General features: G+C 42.3%; 1 protein-coding gene across 3 annotated transcripts in view; it reads left to right on the plus strand.

Moving 5' to 3' along the window:
* Positions 1 to 16163, plus strand: part of Adam32 (ADAM metallopeptidase domain 32) — a 109765-nt gene that overhangs the window by 12358 nt on the left and 81244 nt on the right. For all 3 annotated transcript variants that reach the window (XR_001841542.3, XM_039094670.2, NM_001170582.1), the window contains 7 exon segments: positions 6481 to 6542; positions 8265 to 8340; positions 9232 to 9308; positions 10538 to 10709; positions 12113 to 12181; positions 13785 to 13856; positions 14054 to 14220. Coding sequence is in view for 2 of the 3 variants with exons in the window: in XM_039094670.2 (XP_038950598.1) it covers positions 6481 to 6542; positions 8265 to 8340; positions 9232 to 9308; positions 10538 to 10709; positions 12113 to 12181; positions 13785 to 13856; positions 14054 to 14220 (695 nt within the window). In the remaining variant the exon portion in view is untranslated.

Below are 16163 nucleotides of genomic sequence, written 5' to 3' on the forward strand. Positions count from 1 at the left end.
CATCAGCTATTACTGCACCTTTCATTCAAATGTCAACTCAAACTATTCATCCAGTTTATGTCTGGATTTGTTTTCCTTTGCAGTTCCTGTACGAATTGTGATATCCCTGCCCCAGCTTATGGCTTACTTTTTTATTTTTTCAAAATAGTTGAATTACAAACATTTGCAATTTTGATGGTGTAGGTAATTTGTCCCATTTCCCTTATGGATCTTAGCCTGGGACCAGCCCCGGCATTCAGGTACTGAGGTGGGGCACAGCGTCAGTCAGATGAAGGCCAAAGGCTGATGATCTCTGGCCTTGTAACTCTTTCAGTTCTAAGGGCCAGAAGCTGATGTCCTCCGGCAATTTTAACTCTCACTTGGTACTCCGTGGGTAAAACTTAAAAGCTGCTGGCGCATCAGGGGAAAAGAATAAAAGGCTTAGTTACTTGAGTTCTTTTTTCTTTAACTCAGGCCTCTCGCTGGCCAGGTGAGAAGCTTTAAGTTCCTTAACTCTTTCTAAGCAAGAGAGAAAAGAAAAGAAGGAAGGAAGGGAGGGAGGGAGGGATGGAGTGAGGGAGGAAGAGAGGGAGGGAGGAAGGAAGGAAGGAAGAAAAAGGGGAATTTTTTTCTTTAGATACACTGCATTGAGTAGAGAAGGGCTAAAATGCCTCTTTAATGTTATTCTTCGTACTTACACTAGGCATAATTGATCACATGGTTTTCTAGTCACTTTTACATTCCGTAAGTTCATAGTAAGTTTAAGGCAATACTTCATTGTTATAGTTTGATAAGGAGTTACAGCAGAATCATTTACCTGTCTTTCCATTAAGATTAGTATCTGTTTCTAGTTCCATAAGTTCATTATAAGGTTAAAGCAATAATTTTTTTTTCGTTATTAACTTGAGTATTTCTTATTTACATTTCGATTGTTATTCCCTTTCCCCGGTTCCAGGCCAACATCCCCCTAACCCCTCCCCCTCCCCTTCTATATGGGTGTTCCCCTCCCCATCCTCCCCCCATTACTGCCCTCCCCCAACAATCACGTTCACTGGGGGTTCAGTCTCTGCAGGACCTAGGGCTTCCCTTTCCACTGGTGCTCTTACTAGGATATTCATTGCTACCTATGAGGTTGGAGCCCAGGGTCAGTCCATGTATAGTCTTTGGGTAGTGGCTTAGTCCCTGGAAGCTCTGGTTGCTTGGCATTGTTGTTCATATGGGGTCTCAAGCCCCTTCAAGCTCTTCCAGTCCTTTCTCTGATTCCTTCAACGGGGATCCCGTTCTCAGTTCAGTGGTTTGCTGCTGGCATTCGCCTATGTATTTGCTGTATTCTGGCTGTGTTTCTCAGGAGAAATCTTCATCCGGTTCCTGTCAGCCTGCACTTCTTTGCTTCATCCGTCTTGTCTAATTGGGTGGCTGTATATGTATGGGTCACATGTGGGGCAGGCTCTGAATGGGTGTTCCTTCTGCCTCTGTTTTAATCTTTGCCTCCCTATTCCCTGCCAAGGGTATTCTTGTTCCCCTTTTAGAGAAGGAGTGAAGCATTCACATTTTGATCATCCGTCTTGAGTTTCATGTGTTCTGTGCATCTAGGGCAATTCAAGCATTTGGGCTAATAGCCACTTATCAATGAGTGCATACCATGTGTGTTTTTCTGTGATTGGATTACCTCACTCAGGATGATATTTTCCAGTTCCCTCCATTTGCCTATGAATTTCATAAAGTCATTGTTTTTGATAGCTGAGTAATAATCCATTTGGTAGATGTACCACATTTTCTGTATCCATTCCTCTGTTGAAGGGCATCTGGGTTCTTTCCAGCTTCTGGCTATTATAAATAAGGCTGCTATGAACATAGTGGAGCACGTGTCTTTGTTATATGTTGGGGCATCTTGTGGGTATATGCCCAAGAGAGGTATAGCTGGGTCCTCAGGTAATTCAATGTCCAATTTTCTGAGGAACCTCCAGACTGATTTCCAGAATGGTTGTACCAGTCTGCAATCCCACCAACAATGGAGGAGTGTTCCTCTTTCTCCGCATCCTCGCCAGCACTAAAGCAATAATTTTTATAGCATAAGTTAGCATGGTTTTGTCTAGAGACAAATCATCTGCCTTGTGTCCCATTATTTTGAAGTCTTGTACAGATAGACTAGTCCACAATTAATTTTTCTGTCCTTGCACCTATAATAAACTGTCTAGTTTATGATCTTTAGTTAGTAGTGGCCTCTTCATTAGCCTAGATGGTGGGCCATCTCCAGAAAACTCCCTTGCCTTAGACTTTCCTGGATGCTTCTGACAGATCATACCACGGGTGTGGCATCTGAGGATTTTGTGAAGGACCGAACCGTGTTCCCTCAAAACCTCGCACTCGAACCCCCAGCTCTTACTGTGACTATATCTGGAGACAGCCTTCGGGGATGTGCTTGAGGGCGAATGAGGTCGTAAGAAGAGACCTTAAGCCAATGGTCTTAGCCTGCTTCTATCTCAGTGAGCTTTCTACTGCCATGATGAACACTAAGATGGGAGGCTCCCTGGGGAGAAGAATTACAGCTTCCTGGTCCTAGTCCATCGTGAGCAGGAAAGCCAGGGATGGGGCTCAGAGGACCAAGCTGGAGGCTGAAAGTGGAGCAGACAGGCAGGAGGAGTGCTGCCTTCTTTCTGGCTTGCCTCCTGATGCCCCACCCCCACCCCACGGTTTGATCGACTTGTCTTGTCTTGTCTTGTCTTGTCTTGTCTTGTCTTGTCTTGTCTTGTCTTGTCTTGTTTTTGTTTGAGACAGGGTTTCACTAAGTAGCTCTCTGGCTGGCCTGGACCAGGCTGGCCTCCCACCCACAGCGATTCCCCTGTCTCCGCCTCCCGAGTGCCAGGATCAAAGGCATCAGCCTGCTTTCTCTTACAATCCAAGAACACCTGACCAGGGTTGGCAGTGCCCACAGTGGCCTGGGCCCTCCCATGTTAGTCATTAATCAGGAAAATGCCTCATGGATTTGATTTGTCTTCAGGTTGATCCATTGGGGTTCCGTGTTCCCAGATGACTCTAGCTTGTGTCAAGTTGCCATGGCAAGCAAGCAAGCAAAAAACAAGCAAGTGCCTTCACCCTCAGAACATCCAAGAGGAAGGAGTATGTGTGCAAAGTAAGAGTCATAGGGAACAGAAGGCAGGAAAAGAGGACCTGGGAGTCGACAGTGCTGCCCTTCTACAGGGGATGCCCAGCCTCCAAAACTGGGAGGACAGCGTCTCCTCTCATGGAAGCGATTGGCAGTGGATACCCGATTCAGATTTTTACCATATAATTGCACCTGTTTTTACCATTTAATGCAAGCTGTTGGGGTTGTCACAGTCAGTTGTTAACTTGACCCTCTGGGACAATGTGGGTTGTGACCTCTTCATGGGTCGATTGACCCTTTCACAAGGGTCACCTGAGAACATTGCAAAAACACAGATACTTACATTAGGAGTCATAACAGTGGCAGTGAATGAGTCTACAGTTAGGAAATAGCAACTATAAAAATAACTTTATGGTCGGGGGTCACCATAGCATGAGGTATTAAAGGGTCACAGCATTAGAAAGGTTGGGAGCCACTGCTCGGGGAGAGGAACCCTCAAATAAGGAATTGCCTCCATGGTGTTAGCCTGTGGCCACATCTGTGAGGCATGCTAATTGATGTAGGGAGGCCCCGCCCACTGTGGGCGGTGTTACCCAATGGCTGGTGTGCCTGAGCTGTATAAGAAAAGTAGCTGACCTTGAGCCTGGAACAAGCGGGTAAACAGTGTCCTGCACTGGTCTCTGCCTTAGTTGCTGCCTTGGCTTCCCTGGATGATGTAATATAAACCGTGAGTTCTTGTCCTGATTTCATTCAGTGATGTGGACCTCTGAGCCAAATCAGCCCTTTCCTTCCCAACTTGCTTTTGGTTATGGTGCTGCATCATATCAATAGTGACCCTAACTAAAACCTCCTGTGTCTGTCTGTGGGTATACGCACGTATGAATGAGTGCCTGTGGAAGCCAGAGGTGTTGGATCTCTGAGGAACTGGAGTTAGAGGCAACTCTGGCCACTTGACAATGCCGGGAATAGAACTCAGGTCTTCTGAAAGAGCAGTACACGCTTTAACCTTGAGCCATAATCACACAAGCCGGCCATGTGATTTTTGCCTTTGATTCTAGTTACGCGTATGCTGCATTTATTGGCTTTCATCGTTGACATCCATCTTTCCAGTCCCAGAAGGAGACTAAGCTGAACATGGTGTATAATGTGATGTTTGTAATGTGATGCTGGAACCCGTCTACAAGTACGTTCCTGAGGATCTTCTGTCATCAACAGAATCGGTGCTTGGTTTTCTTTTCTGTTGTGTTCGCATCTGGCTCTGTTGTCAGGTTACTACTGGCTCTCTGGGTGAATTTCACAGCACCTTCCCTCCTCTGTCATACTGACTGGTCTGAGGAAGGTGAACGTTCCTTTTGAAGGGTCTGGTGGAATGTCTGATTTTAGGCTCTTGTTGATAGACTTTTTATTTTTGTCTTCGATCTACAAATTTATCTATTTGTGGGAATTTATTGAAATTCATTAAATTAGTTCCTGACGATCTTACGATTTCAGCAGTATCTGTCGTATCCCCAGTTTAATTTCTGACTTAAGTATTTTGTATTTTCCTTTACTAAGGGTTTATCAATCTTTATTTTTCCAAAGAATCTACTCTGTTTCAATAATCAAATGATTGAAGATTTTTTTTATTTTTCATTTTTTTTAAAATTTAGCTCTGGTATTATTTCTTGCTTCTACTAATTTTGGGTTTGATTGTACATTTTTTGAAATTAGACTTTCATGTAAACCATTAGGTTCTTATTTGAGGTCTTTCTGATTTTTTTTTAAAATCACCAGTGTTTTCAAAGGTTTTAATTTATGTCTATATATGTGTGAATGCGTGTGCACCATGTGTGTGTGTGTAGGTGTCCACAGAAGTCAGAAGAGGGTGTCGGATCCCTTGGGACTGGAGTTCCAGGCATCCGTGAGCCAGTGTGAGTGCTGGGAAATGAACTCAGGTCCTCTGGAAGAGCAGCAAAGACTTCTTAACCTCCCAGCCATCTCTCCAGACCTGTTTGTTTGTTTGTTTGTTTGTTTTTTGGCTAGACTTTTAAAGTAAAGGTTTTTTGTTTGTTTTGTTTTTGTTAGACCTGCTGTGCTTCTTTGAGTGAAATGGCCCTCATAGACTTATATATTCAGATACTTGGTCCCCAATTGGTGGAATAGTTCAGAATGAACAGGATCTGGGCTTCTTGGAGGAGCTATGTCGCTGAGGGGTAGGGCTTTGAGGTTTCAAAGTTAGTTAGTTCTCTGCCTTGTGATTGTTCATCTCAGGGTGTGGGCTCTCAGGGCCATCCCACACCATTCCCGGTTAGCTCTCTGTCTCGTGGTTGTCTGTCTAGAATGCAATGCAGTCTGAAGAAGGTTTAATGTGAATGCTGCATAAGTCGAAGGCACCTGGGCCTGTGGGTTCTCTCTGGCACTGGGTTGTGTGGTCAGGTCTGGTTCTGAGTTCCCGGATGAAACACAGGGCTTTCACCAGTCCTGCAGGCAGAGTCTTGTTTTTCCCATGCGTCGGTTCTTCACACATAATGAAAGCTCTCCTCAGCTCCTGGCTAAGAGCCATCTAGAAGCTCAGTCTGGAGATGCTAAGCTAGAATTGGGAGCCACTGGATTCTGCCCAGTCTGGGTTCTCCGCCCCGGGCCTGGTATTCAATTACTTGAGTATGAAGGTCTGGACTTATTCCCTCTCTCAACCAGGGAGCCTCTCCACACCACGTTACCTGGACTTGTGTAAGGTGTGCTGTGAATGAGGTACCTCTTCCTTCCTGCCTTCCTCGCCACATCTTTTCTTATTATAATGGTTAAACCAGGTACTGAGCCCCGCCCCTGCTTTGGTATCCCTGGCTCTCCCGAGGCAGACATTTCTGTGGGGAGATGGTCTCTGGAGGGTCCTGTTCAGCTGCCAACTTGCTCTCTTTCCTGGAGCGGAACTTCTTCGTCACTGCAAGTACACATTCGACTGCTCCGTTAGAAACTAGAACATAAATTCAACACTCTTGTTCAGCATATTGCCTGCATCGTCCTGTCTCCATTTATTCTGCAAATGACGGGATTGACATGTATAGGTGAAGAGTTGTGACTGGCAACTAGGATGCCCACAATGGAGTGCTTCCAGCTTCCATGATGCTAGGAAGAGATTTCAGACAGCATGGGGTCTTCTTTCCTAGGTGTTTAGGAGCCAGTGACACGGAGATGCTGTGTAAAATCAAGAGTGGTTTGTCTGTGTGGCAATGAATGGGTTATATGAAAAGTCAAACATTTCCAATATATTGCTGCAGATTTTTAACACAGGCAGTGTGCCGTGAGTTTCTGAATTGTTTGAACCACGCCTGGTGAGTGAGGTTGGTTGATTCTTGAGTTGCTGTTTGCTTCTTCTCGGAATCTGTCCTCATTCTCAGTTTTTCTGGACTCTCTAGGAACAGATATCCTATGTTATTCCAATAAACAAGAAGAAGTACACTGTGCACCTCCAGAAAAGGTGATTTTTTCCTTATTCTTTAGCTCGGCACTTTATTTTATTTCTTTGAAACTGTTCGCTTGTTAGCAGCAGCAGAGGATCAGAGCAAAGACACAGCTCTCGTTAGCGTTGTCTGCGGTCTCTGTTGTTTTTGCCACGCCTGAAAAGAACAAAGTATGACTAATAGAGGTGGGAAGGAAAATGTGAGAAGGAAAAGCGACATAACTGGATGTCATGGAAACATGTAAGGATGATGGGTAATTCTGGGATGCCGGAAGTGAATATACGTAGAGACAGGAAGTGGAAGAGAGCAGGAGGAAGGGTGAGCTCACTGACCGACAACAAGAGAAATGGTATCCAGCCAGTCATCAGGGGCAAAGCCTTGCGGCCATTGCTAGCCTTAAGCTCAGCTGACACTCAGACCTCACCGCTAGGGCGCATGGGAAGGTGCCATTGCTAGCCTTTGAGCGACCAGGTTTGGTGGAGAACCGGAAGCAGCAGACTGGGTGGTCACTGAAGCTGGAGGGAGTTGTGAAGGGAGGAAGTAAAATGGAAACAACTGAGTAGGTGCAGAATATGGAACCACAAGAAGGTTGGGCTCAGACTTGAGTTTCAGTGCAGAGGCTAAGGATAAATAGGACTTAATTTTCTTCAAACACGTTATCAAAACCATACATATTTATTTGTTATATATTATACATGTTATAAACATATTACATATTATGTACATTGTATAATATAGACATGTTATATATTATGTATAATATATTGTATGTTATATTACATATTTTATTCTAGAAATTTTAATTATTTATATAATATGCTTATGTATTATAGTAAAATATATAATAAATATAATATTAAAATGTATATTCATATGTTTTATATTACATATTATATAATCATAAATAAAATATAATCCATAATAGTCATAAATAAAAATGTGTAATATATAACATTACATGATATACATTATACAATATATATTATATACATATATACATAATATATAATATTTAGAAATATTATATAAGATATAAATATATGTGATATAACATATAGTAATAGATATTTATATAATATGTATTAGAATAAAGGAACAGAAAATTCCCACAATTCTCCATCTAGTTTATATCTCTGTAAATAGAAAAATGGCCTTACCCCTCTTGTAGCCTCTTCCCTTTATTCAAAGGAGCTAGTGGGCTGGAGAGATGGCTCAGGGGTTAGGAGTGCTTACTGCCCTTGCAAAGAACTTGGCCTTTGTTTGCAGAGCTCAAATGGCCCATAACTGCCTGTAACCCTAGCTCTAGGAGATAGGACACTGTGTGGGTTCTATGGGGACCTATGCACACTGGTGCATAAATCCATGCAGACACATACACACAAATAAAAAAAAGAAATCTTTTTGAAAAATAAAAAACCCATTCAGTCGGGGAAATTATTTTGAGTAAATGTGTATTACTTTGCATATTGTGTAATATATGTCAAAGGAAATGCTACCACTATGTCAAAAGTTGCGCTTTTCTCTAAAGCACCGGGGAGTATACCTTCTAGTTTTTAATGTTCAAACTACTTACCTTTGCTGCTGTGGCTGGACTGTCCCCAGAGCACATTCAGATTAATGGGCATGGCTATGTTCCCAATAAAGTTTTATTTACGGAAGCATGGGGTGGGGCAGTTTACTGATGCTTGCTTTGCTGTTTCTCAAAGAGTAACTCAGAATCCTCTCTTTTCTGTGCTTAGATATTTTTTAACAAATCGTTTTATGGTTTATATGTATAATCAAGGATCTACGAGTTTTCATTCTTCAAACATTCCGGTAAGATTTAAGTTATTTTATGAATTTTCAAAAAGGAAACTTTAAAATAACTGAGTGGTTGGCTTCCCAGCACACAAGGCTCTCAGGACCCAAACGGGGATATACTTAAGGTACTTCAGGAAGTGCCTCCTACATCTTGGCAGAGTTTTCCCTGGGTACCGCCTGGAGGCCATTGCTCTACCTGTCCTTCCTGAGACCGTGGGGATAAATGAAAGTAAAATAAGCAGGTTAAGGACCTGAGAGCACAGACGCACAGATCAAATCCCCTCGCATCGGTGGCTCACTGCGCGCGCGTGCACACGTACACGCACGCGCACGCCAGTCCTGTGCTCTGCGCTTGTTCTCTGTCCCTCGGCTCTTCAGATGGGAGAAGTCTGAAAACTTGATTTATTTTCAAGTAACACAATGCGCTGAAATATATTAATATGGATGTGTGCTTTCTGCATCTTTACAATTGCTTCCCTTTGGGCTTTCTTCTTCTGGAAGTGTGTTGTCTAGTGAATGCCTGTGGAGCACGGTCCCTTCCTGTCATCATCACACCTTCCTCCGTGCCTCTGCCCTTGCAGGTGACACACTTTGTGTTAGCATGGCTTCCGAGTTCCCCTTTCTTGGCACACCTGGCCCTTAAAGGGTCCAGCATCTCACGCTGTAGCTTCCTCCAGGTGGCGCCTTGTGGTTTTTTCAAGGTCCCCAGGGATTTTAGTTGATGTCTTAAATCCATACACTGGGGAATAACTTTCTGGAGACTCTCCGAGTATCACTTTATGCGTGCCGTTGTGGGTCGTGTATTTGGGCACAGTATCCAGCCAGGCGTGTCTAGTTTCAAAGCAGAAGATTATTGGAAAGCCTCGTCTCTTCTTCAGTAACCAGTTTCCTTTTTCTCCTCCCCAGGCTCAGTGCTATTATCAAGGATACATCAAAGGCTATCCGGGCTCTGTCGCCACCCTCAGCACGTGCTCTGGACTGAGGTATTCATTCTCCCCCTCTCGGGCTGTGATATTTGGCCTTAGTGAATGTATTCCACCCCCGTTCATGCGCAGTTGGGGCAGATTTCTCACAGACTGCTCAGTGATGACTTTCCTCCAGACAGGGTCCCAGTGGTCTAGAATCCCCCTCCCCCTTACTTTGCAGGCCAGAGATGATTTTAACACCTGGAAGGTTTAGACTTTCCAATATCCTTGTTCTCTTCTTAACAACAGAAATGTCAATGGAATGTTCTAGGTTGCCGGAGCAAGGTTTAAAATGGCTTATTATCTTTTTTTTTTTTTTTTTTTTTTTTTTTTAGCAAATAGAAATTTTTATAATACCTACCATGTATCTTACAGTTTGGAGACAAAAAGTAAAACAAACATAAGTGAATCTTGCTTTCCCTTGTGAAAATTATCTTTATAGCAAGGAGGCAAGCCACCTTGTTGTAATTATTAGTTAAATACTCTTCTTTTAAAAAAGTAATAACAAAGTGCTTTCTTTAAATCTCGAATTATTTGGCGTCTTCTTTTCTGCTGTAGAGAGGTTTCAATCTTGTCAGCATTCTCCACCTCTGTTTTTAGTGTACATTTTTTGTTATTACAAATGTTTTTGGAGCTTCCTGTACAGAACCTTGAAATTCAAACCTGAAACCAGTTTCTCAGACAGCAGTGACATACTAGGCTACCTCAATTCAGGGAAGCCGAGGTCTGCAAACGGATTCTTCAGAGTCCGCCTTTTGATTTCTTATTCAAACTATATACCTAACAAAAATGAATAGGTATCGTTTCACAAACACTGCCACATTTTATTTTCATTAGTAAAACCACTGAGGTACATTTCTATTATAAAAGCTCTGGCGGTCTGTTTTTCAAGCTCTGCAAACTCGAGAGGAATTTATTAACATTTCAGGTTACTGTACTGTTACACAATCCCCGACTGAAACCCAGGGAAGTTACTGACTGCTGTCACACTGTGCCTCTATAAAGAATTTAGAGCTAGTTTCATTAGTTTTATAACTAACAAAAAGGAAAAAAGGAAAAAAAGGAATAGAAAATTGGATTCTTGTGTAAGAGAAATTATGTTTCTCTTCAGAGTCATCTCTAAGATTCTGGAACAAAATACCGGACTGAAAACATGGCAGATCATCTCTCCTGTTAATGAATGTCACCTGAATGTCATGATACAGGTTTCTGAAAGGCACTTAAGAGTTCTGTTCCTAATGTTGCAGAGGGTTCTTGCAGTTTGAGAATGTGTCCTACGGAATTGAGCCCCTGGAGTCTGCAGCGACATCTCAGCACATTGTTTATGAGCTAGGGAAGGGAGAGAAGGAATTACTGTTTAACAAAAACAGCAGGAACCTAGAGATGCCAACGAACTACGGCATTTTAATCAACAAAAAGGTGAGTGTTGTCTAGGCCATCCCTTCCAAAGCACTTATTAATTCTACTTGGCTTTAAAAACCATGGTGTAGTAAGGCCATGTCTTATGGCTTTGTTACGCTAACACAGGACAGAGAAGACACAGTGGCGTATCCTACACCGCCCTGTGCTCTTGCACAAGCACAGTTACTTACGTCAGCACAATCTGGGACACGGTCACACTTCTTCAGTCCTGTACTTATGGAGAACAACTGTGTCTTTCTTTGGGATGTGCCCTGAACAGTCTTATCTGGGCGTGCCTGACAGTTCTGTTAAGGACATCTCAATAATAAGGTGGGAAAGAATTGATGTTTCCCTCTGACCTTCGTGTACGCTTGAGCGCGCGCACGCGCACACACACACACACACACACACACACACACACACACACACTCACTGATGATCACATTTAGTGTTGCTTGTATGTATAAGATTTCAGGGCTAATCACTTGGTGTAGGACCGTGCTCCGTTTGTCCTTCCAGGTCTAACTTACCTCACCCAATGCTCTCTCCTTGTTTCCACCACTTGCCAGCAAATGACATAGCTGTAATTCATTGAGAATAATTTGGCACCACAACCTCTGGTACCAATAAGCCACACGGAGAACACGAACCACCACTCTGATCAATGCCAGTGAGCTGGGTTTCCATGGCGGGCTTTCACCGAAAGTTGGTAGCTGCTTGTGCTTCCTGGCTTTCACTAAAACCACAGACGCCCTATTCCCACAGACTATTTTCCTGCGTCTCTTGCTGTACGGTGTTGCTGGCAGGATATGCACAAGCTGGTGTTCCAAGGGCACACGTGGCAGTGAGAGGCAGCCTGGACTGAACCTGGCACCAGAGCATTTCCCCTGCAGCTACTGACCGGCAGCCCCGATGAGGAGCCAGGGAAAGCAGACTCGCTCTTGCGAGGTGTCACAGTCACATCACAAAGTGGCTGCAGAAAGGAACGCAACACAACCGTAGTTTTAGTCTTCGTTTTTATAGTCTTTGAATTTAATCCAGTCCGGGGTTCAGATCAAATCGGTGGTTAAAAGCACATGGGTGCATCTTTCCAATTTTACTATAGGAGGAGTTGACAAGTCAGAAGCTGTTGATTAACTGGGTGACTGCGTAATCCATGTTCTCATTACTAAATTCCATGCTATCACTCCCAAGCGCTATGTATATATACAGATATGTATATATATGTGTGTGTATATATATACATATATATATATATATATATATATATATATATATATATGTATATATATATCTCGGCTTTCTCTGCTGGGCAAACCCACTAGCACTTGCTGTGAGTGTTCGCCTTATAGCTTTAACAAAGAATTGCAAGTAATTCCATTATGAAACTTAACTGTTTGTGTGCTTTTGTTTCTTTCTAGCCAAAATCACCCTCAAAACACTTGTTTTCCCTCTATCTAGAGATGACTATTGTGGTGGACAAGGCTTTGGTATGTGCTTTTCTTTTCTTTTTTTATGTGTTTGGTGTGGGACTGTAGAGGTGACTACAGGTTGACTCTGCAATTAAGAGCACTTGCTCCTTTCCCAGAGGACCCAGGCTTGAGCTCCAGCACCCCTGAGATGACTCGCGACCCTCTGTAACTGTAGTCTCAGGGGATCCAGTGTCCTCTTCTGACCTCTGAGAGCACGAGGCCTGCATGTGGTGTGTAAGCATACTTACAGGCAAAACACTAAGATACAGAAAAATTATGTATAATATAATTATAGATAATAATTTATATATAATATAATTAATTAATAAATATTAATTATATTATTATAACAATAATTATAATATATCAATTATATTATAATAGTATTAATTATATTATTATATTATATTAATATAATAATAATAATAATGATAATCTAAGAAACATTAAAAAAAAGTTTCAAAACGTTGATGTACTTTGATGTCCTCTTTAAATATTTTGTGTGAATGCATGATGACCCAGGCTAGAGGGAACTGGAACATTCCAGTCTTCTCGGCTCCCATCATAAACGGCGCAGCGTAACAATCGGCTAACCGAAAACCAAATAGCTGAGATCACCTCATTACGAGACAGTTCCAGCAAGGCCGAAGGGCAAGAGGGCGGGCTACGAAGTCCAGAGGATGCTCAGTCCTATAATGTTTTGCTGGCAGCAGTGGCTGGTACACCTACCTGCATGTCCGGCAGTAAAACATAGGCGTTCGCTGCTGCCCCTCCCCCACTCCATTGTTTCCTGATAGGAAACAACGATGTCTCTAAATCCTTGACCCCCAACTTAGTTAAGGCTTTACTGCTGTGAACAGACACCACGACCAAGGCAACTCTTATAAAGGACAACATTTAATTGCGGCTGGCTTACAGGTTCAGAGGTTCAGCCCTTTATCAATCAAGGCGGGAACATGGCAGCATCCAGGCAGGCATGGTGCAGGAGGAGCTAAGAAATCTGCATCTCCATCTTAAGGCTGCTAGCATATACAAACCATGACAACTTCCATAAACAAAAAATTATATGGCTTTTAATAAATGTCTTTTCCAGGTTTTGGTCTGATGGCACACATTTGACTGTCACCCTGTGACAATGTTAGCTGTCCTAGTCTTAGCATTGTAGAGTTTGCTAGGAATCCAGAATTGAGGTCTGAGGTAAGAATATTTGAGGGAGAACAGGTTGATTTATTAGACTTCTGGGAAAAGCCAGAGGAGGCATTTAAAATGATGGGGCCTACAAGATATCATCTGGGCCAATACATACTCAACATTTGTGTGTGTGTGTGTGTGTGTGTGTGTGTGTGTGTGTGTGTGTGTGTGTGTGTGAAAGAGAGAGAGAGAGAGAGAGAGAGAGAGAGAGAGAGAGAGAGAGAAAACGAGTGAGGGTATGTGTTTTTGTGAATGTGAATGTTTATGTGTGTGTACAAGTGTGTTTTGTAATAGTCCCACATTGGGAATTGTGTATCTTATTTGAAATACTGAATTTTACATCATCATCAAACTCCAGACAGTAGATATAAGTACCAAAACCATCATACAAAAATAGTCTTTTAACTATAAAATTGTCTCTGTCTTTTAGTATGATTACTTGGGCTCTGACAGCATGATTGTAACTAATAAAGTCATTGAAATCATCAGCCTTGTAAATTCGGTAAGTATTTTCCTTCGTACACCAGAAGTTTTCATCTTGAAATGATCTTTTGTGCTAACTTGATGTGACATTTATGAGTAATTAAGTCATTCATATAAACAGAATGTAGATTTGTGAAAAATTCAGAATATTTTTTGGGTTAGGGCGTTATAAAATCAGAGAGGTTAACTGTGTATATTGATTTCTTCTGCCTTTAGGTGTTTGAACAATTCAAGGTTACTATTGTGTTGTCCTCATTGGAGTTATGGTCAGATAAAAATAAGATTCCAACAGTTGGTGAAGCAGACGAATTATTGCGTAGATTTTCAGAATGGAAGCAATCTTATCTCACCCTAAGACCTCATGATGTTGCGTATCTATTCATGTAAGGATGTTTGATACTCTATAAAGAAAACAAAAGGCGAGTGTTATAGCTTAATCCAGGGAGCTGTTTTTCATTTGTGATCACGCACGTGCTTTATTCGTGCTTTCTAACCGCCAGGCAGTGAAAACCATTTGTGAATAACATTTGTTTCTAAGCTTTATTGATCTTTTATAAAACACAGAGCTCTACCCATTCTTCATCATCTGACTCTTGAGAGCCTGGGCTCTGTCACAGCGGAGCCCGGTGGTTCTCAAACACCAAGGCAGAGCATGACTCATGCAGTAAAGTCTATGTGTTGACTATACGTTGGCAAAGGCCAATGTGAAGTTGTTCATACGTGCTTATATAAATGGAAACCCTCCATTATTTTAAAATGTTTGAAGATGTTACATGGCCGCTATGCATTTATAGTTGTTCATAGGAGAATTGCTAGCAATATACAACGGATGTCTTCATATGTAAGTATTCACCTCCAAATATATGCAACTCAACTGATTTTGATAGAGTGTAGGGATACAATTTGATTTTTAGCTTTACAATTTCAGAGGTTCAGTCCATTATCACCACTGGGGGAAGCTTGGAAGAACACAGGCAGACACGGGGCTGGAGAAGGAGCCGAGAGTTCTCCATCCTGAGGAGGGGGAGGAGAGGGAGGGGAAGGGTGAGAGGGACAGAGGGGGAGGGGGGAAGGAGGAGAAAAGGGGGAAAGGGGGTAGAGAGAGAGAGGGAGAGAGGGGGGAAAAGGGAGAGGGGGAAAGACACTGGGCCTGGCTTGAATTTTTGAAACCTCAAAGCCCACCCAATGACACACTTTCTCCAACAGGGCCACACCCCCCAATCCTTCTAATCCCTTCAATAGTTCCACTCCCTGGTGACTAACCATTCAAGTACATGAGCCTACAAGGGCCATTCTTACTCAAGCCACCACAAATGCTAAACTATTCCTATTTTTTGTTATTGGCCTTTTGAAAGATTTTTGGAATCATAAATATAATTACCTAAACTCATTCCTCACATGCATGGGCTTTACTTTCTTTTGCAAGTTTTCACCTCACAGATACACGCATAGAGGATGATCTCCAGGTTCTCCCTCACCGCACCCCTTCAGCTCCATTACCATTGCCAACGTTCTGCGTTGAGTGGCACTTTTTACAATTTATGAGACGATAACGACATTAACCGAAGTGCCTGGCTTACATTAGGGTTTGTTCTGTGTTGTATGAACTCATTACTAATCATTGGCAAGTTAATAATAAGGCGTCCTAATTTTTCACTTATTTATTGGCTTGTGTGTATGTATGTGCACGTGCATATGTGTGTGTGTGTGTAGATGTATGCTACCATGTCCGTGAGAAGGACAGTGCTTTCCTTATGTCATGTGGGTTCCTGGGAGCTCAGGTGATCAGGTATGAAGCAAGTGCTTTTAGTCCACTGAGCCATCCCATGGCCCCAGTGTTTTCCGATTTTTTTTTTGCATGAAAAATTATGGCATCTGAGTGTTACAAGCTTTATTTCTTTGACTGGTTTACTGAGTCCTAAGGCTACTAAGACTGTAGTGAGCAAAAGTCAGGATAACCTTATGGTATTCTTGATCTGCAAGGAAAAACTTTGACTTCCTAAGATTAGGGAAAATATTCACAATGGAGTTGGTGGAAAAGCCACTTAGCCTTTTAAAGTAAGTTTTAGAAATCATGGCTACATGTCAACTTTTACTGAATGACTTTTCTTTGGAATGTGTCAATGGTTTTCGATTTCCAGACGACTGACGCTGCCTTGGGTGGTTGAGTCGGCTTCGTTAATGTTCTAGTGCATCTTTTTGCTTTCTGCACAGGATTCATTCTGTTTCTAAAATGATGGGACTTTTCAACTAATGTTTACTTTTTCTTTCCGTCTTCTAGGTGGTATTCTATTCTGAGTTCATAATTTTCAGATTCTCTTCATAA

Source organism: Rattus norvegicus, chromosome 16 (genome assembly GCF_036323735.1).
Source record: "Rattus norvegicus strain BN/NHsdMcwi chromosome 16, GRCr8, whole genome shotgun sequence".
NCBI lineage: Eukaryota > Metazoa > Chordata > Mammalia > Rodentia > Muridae > Rattus > Rattus norvegicus.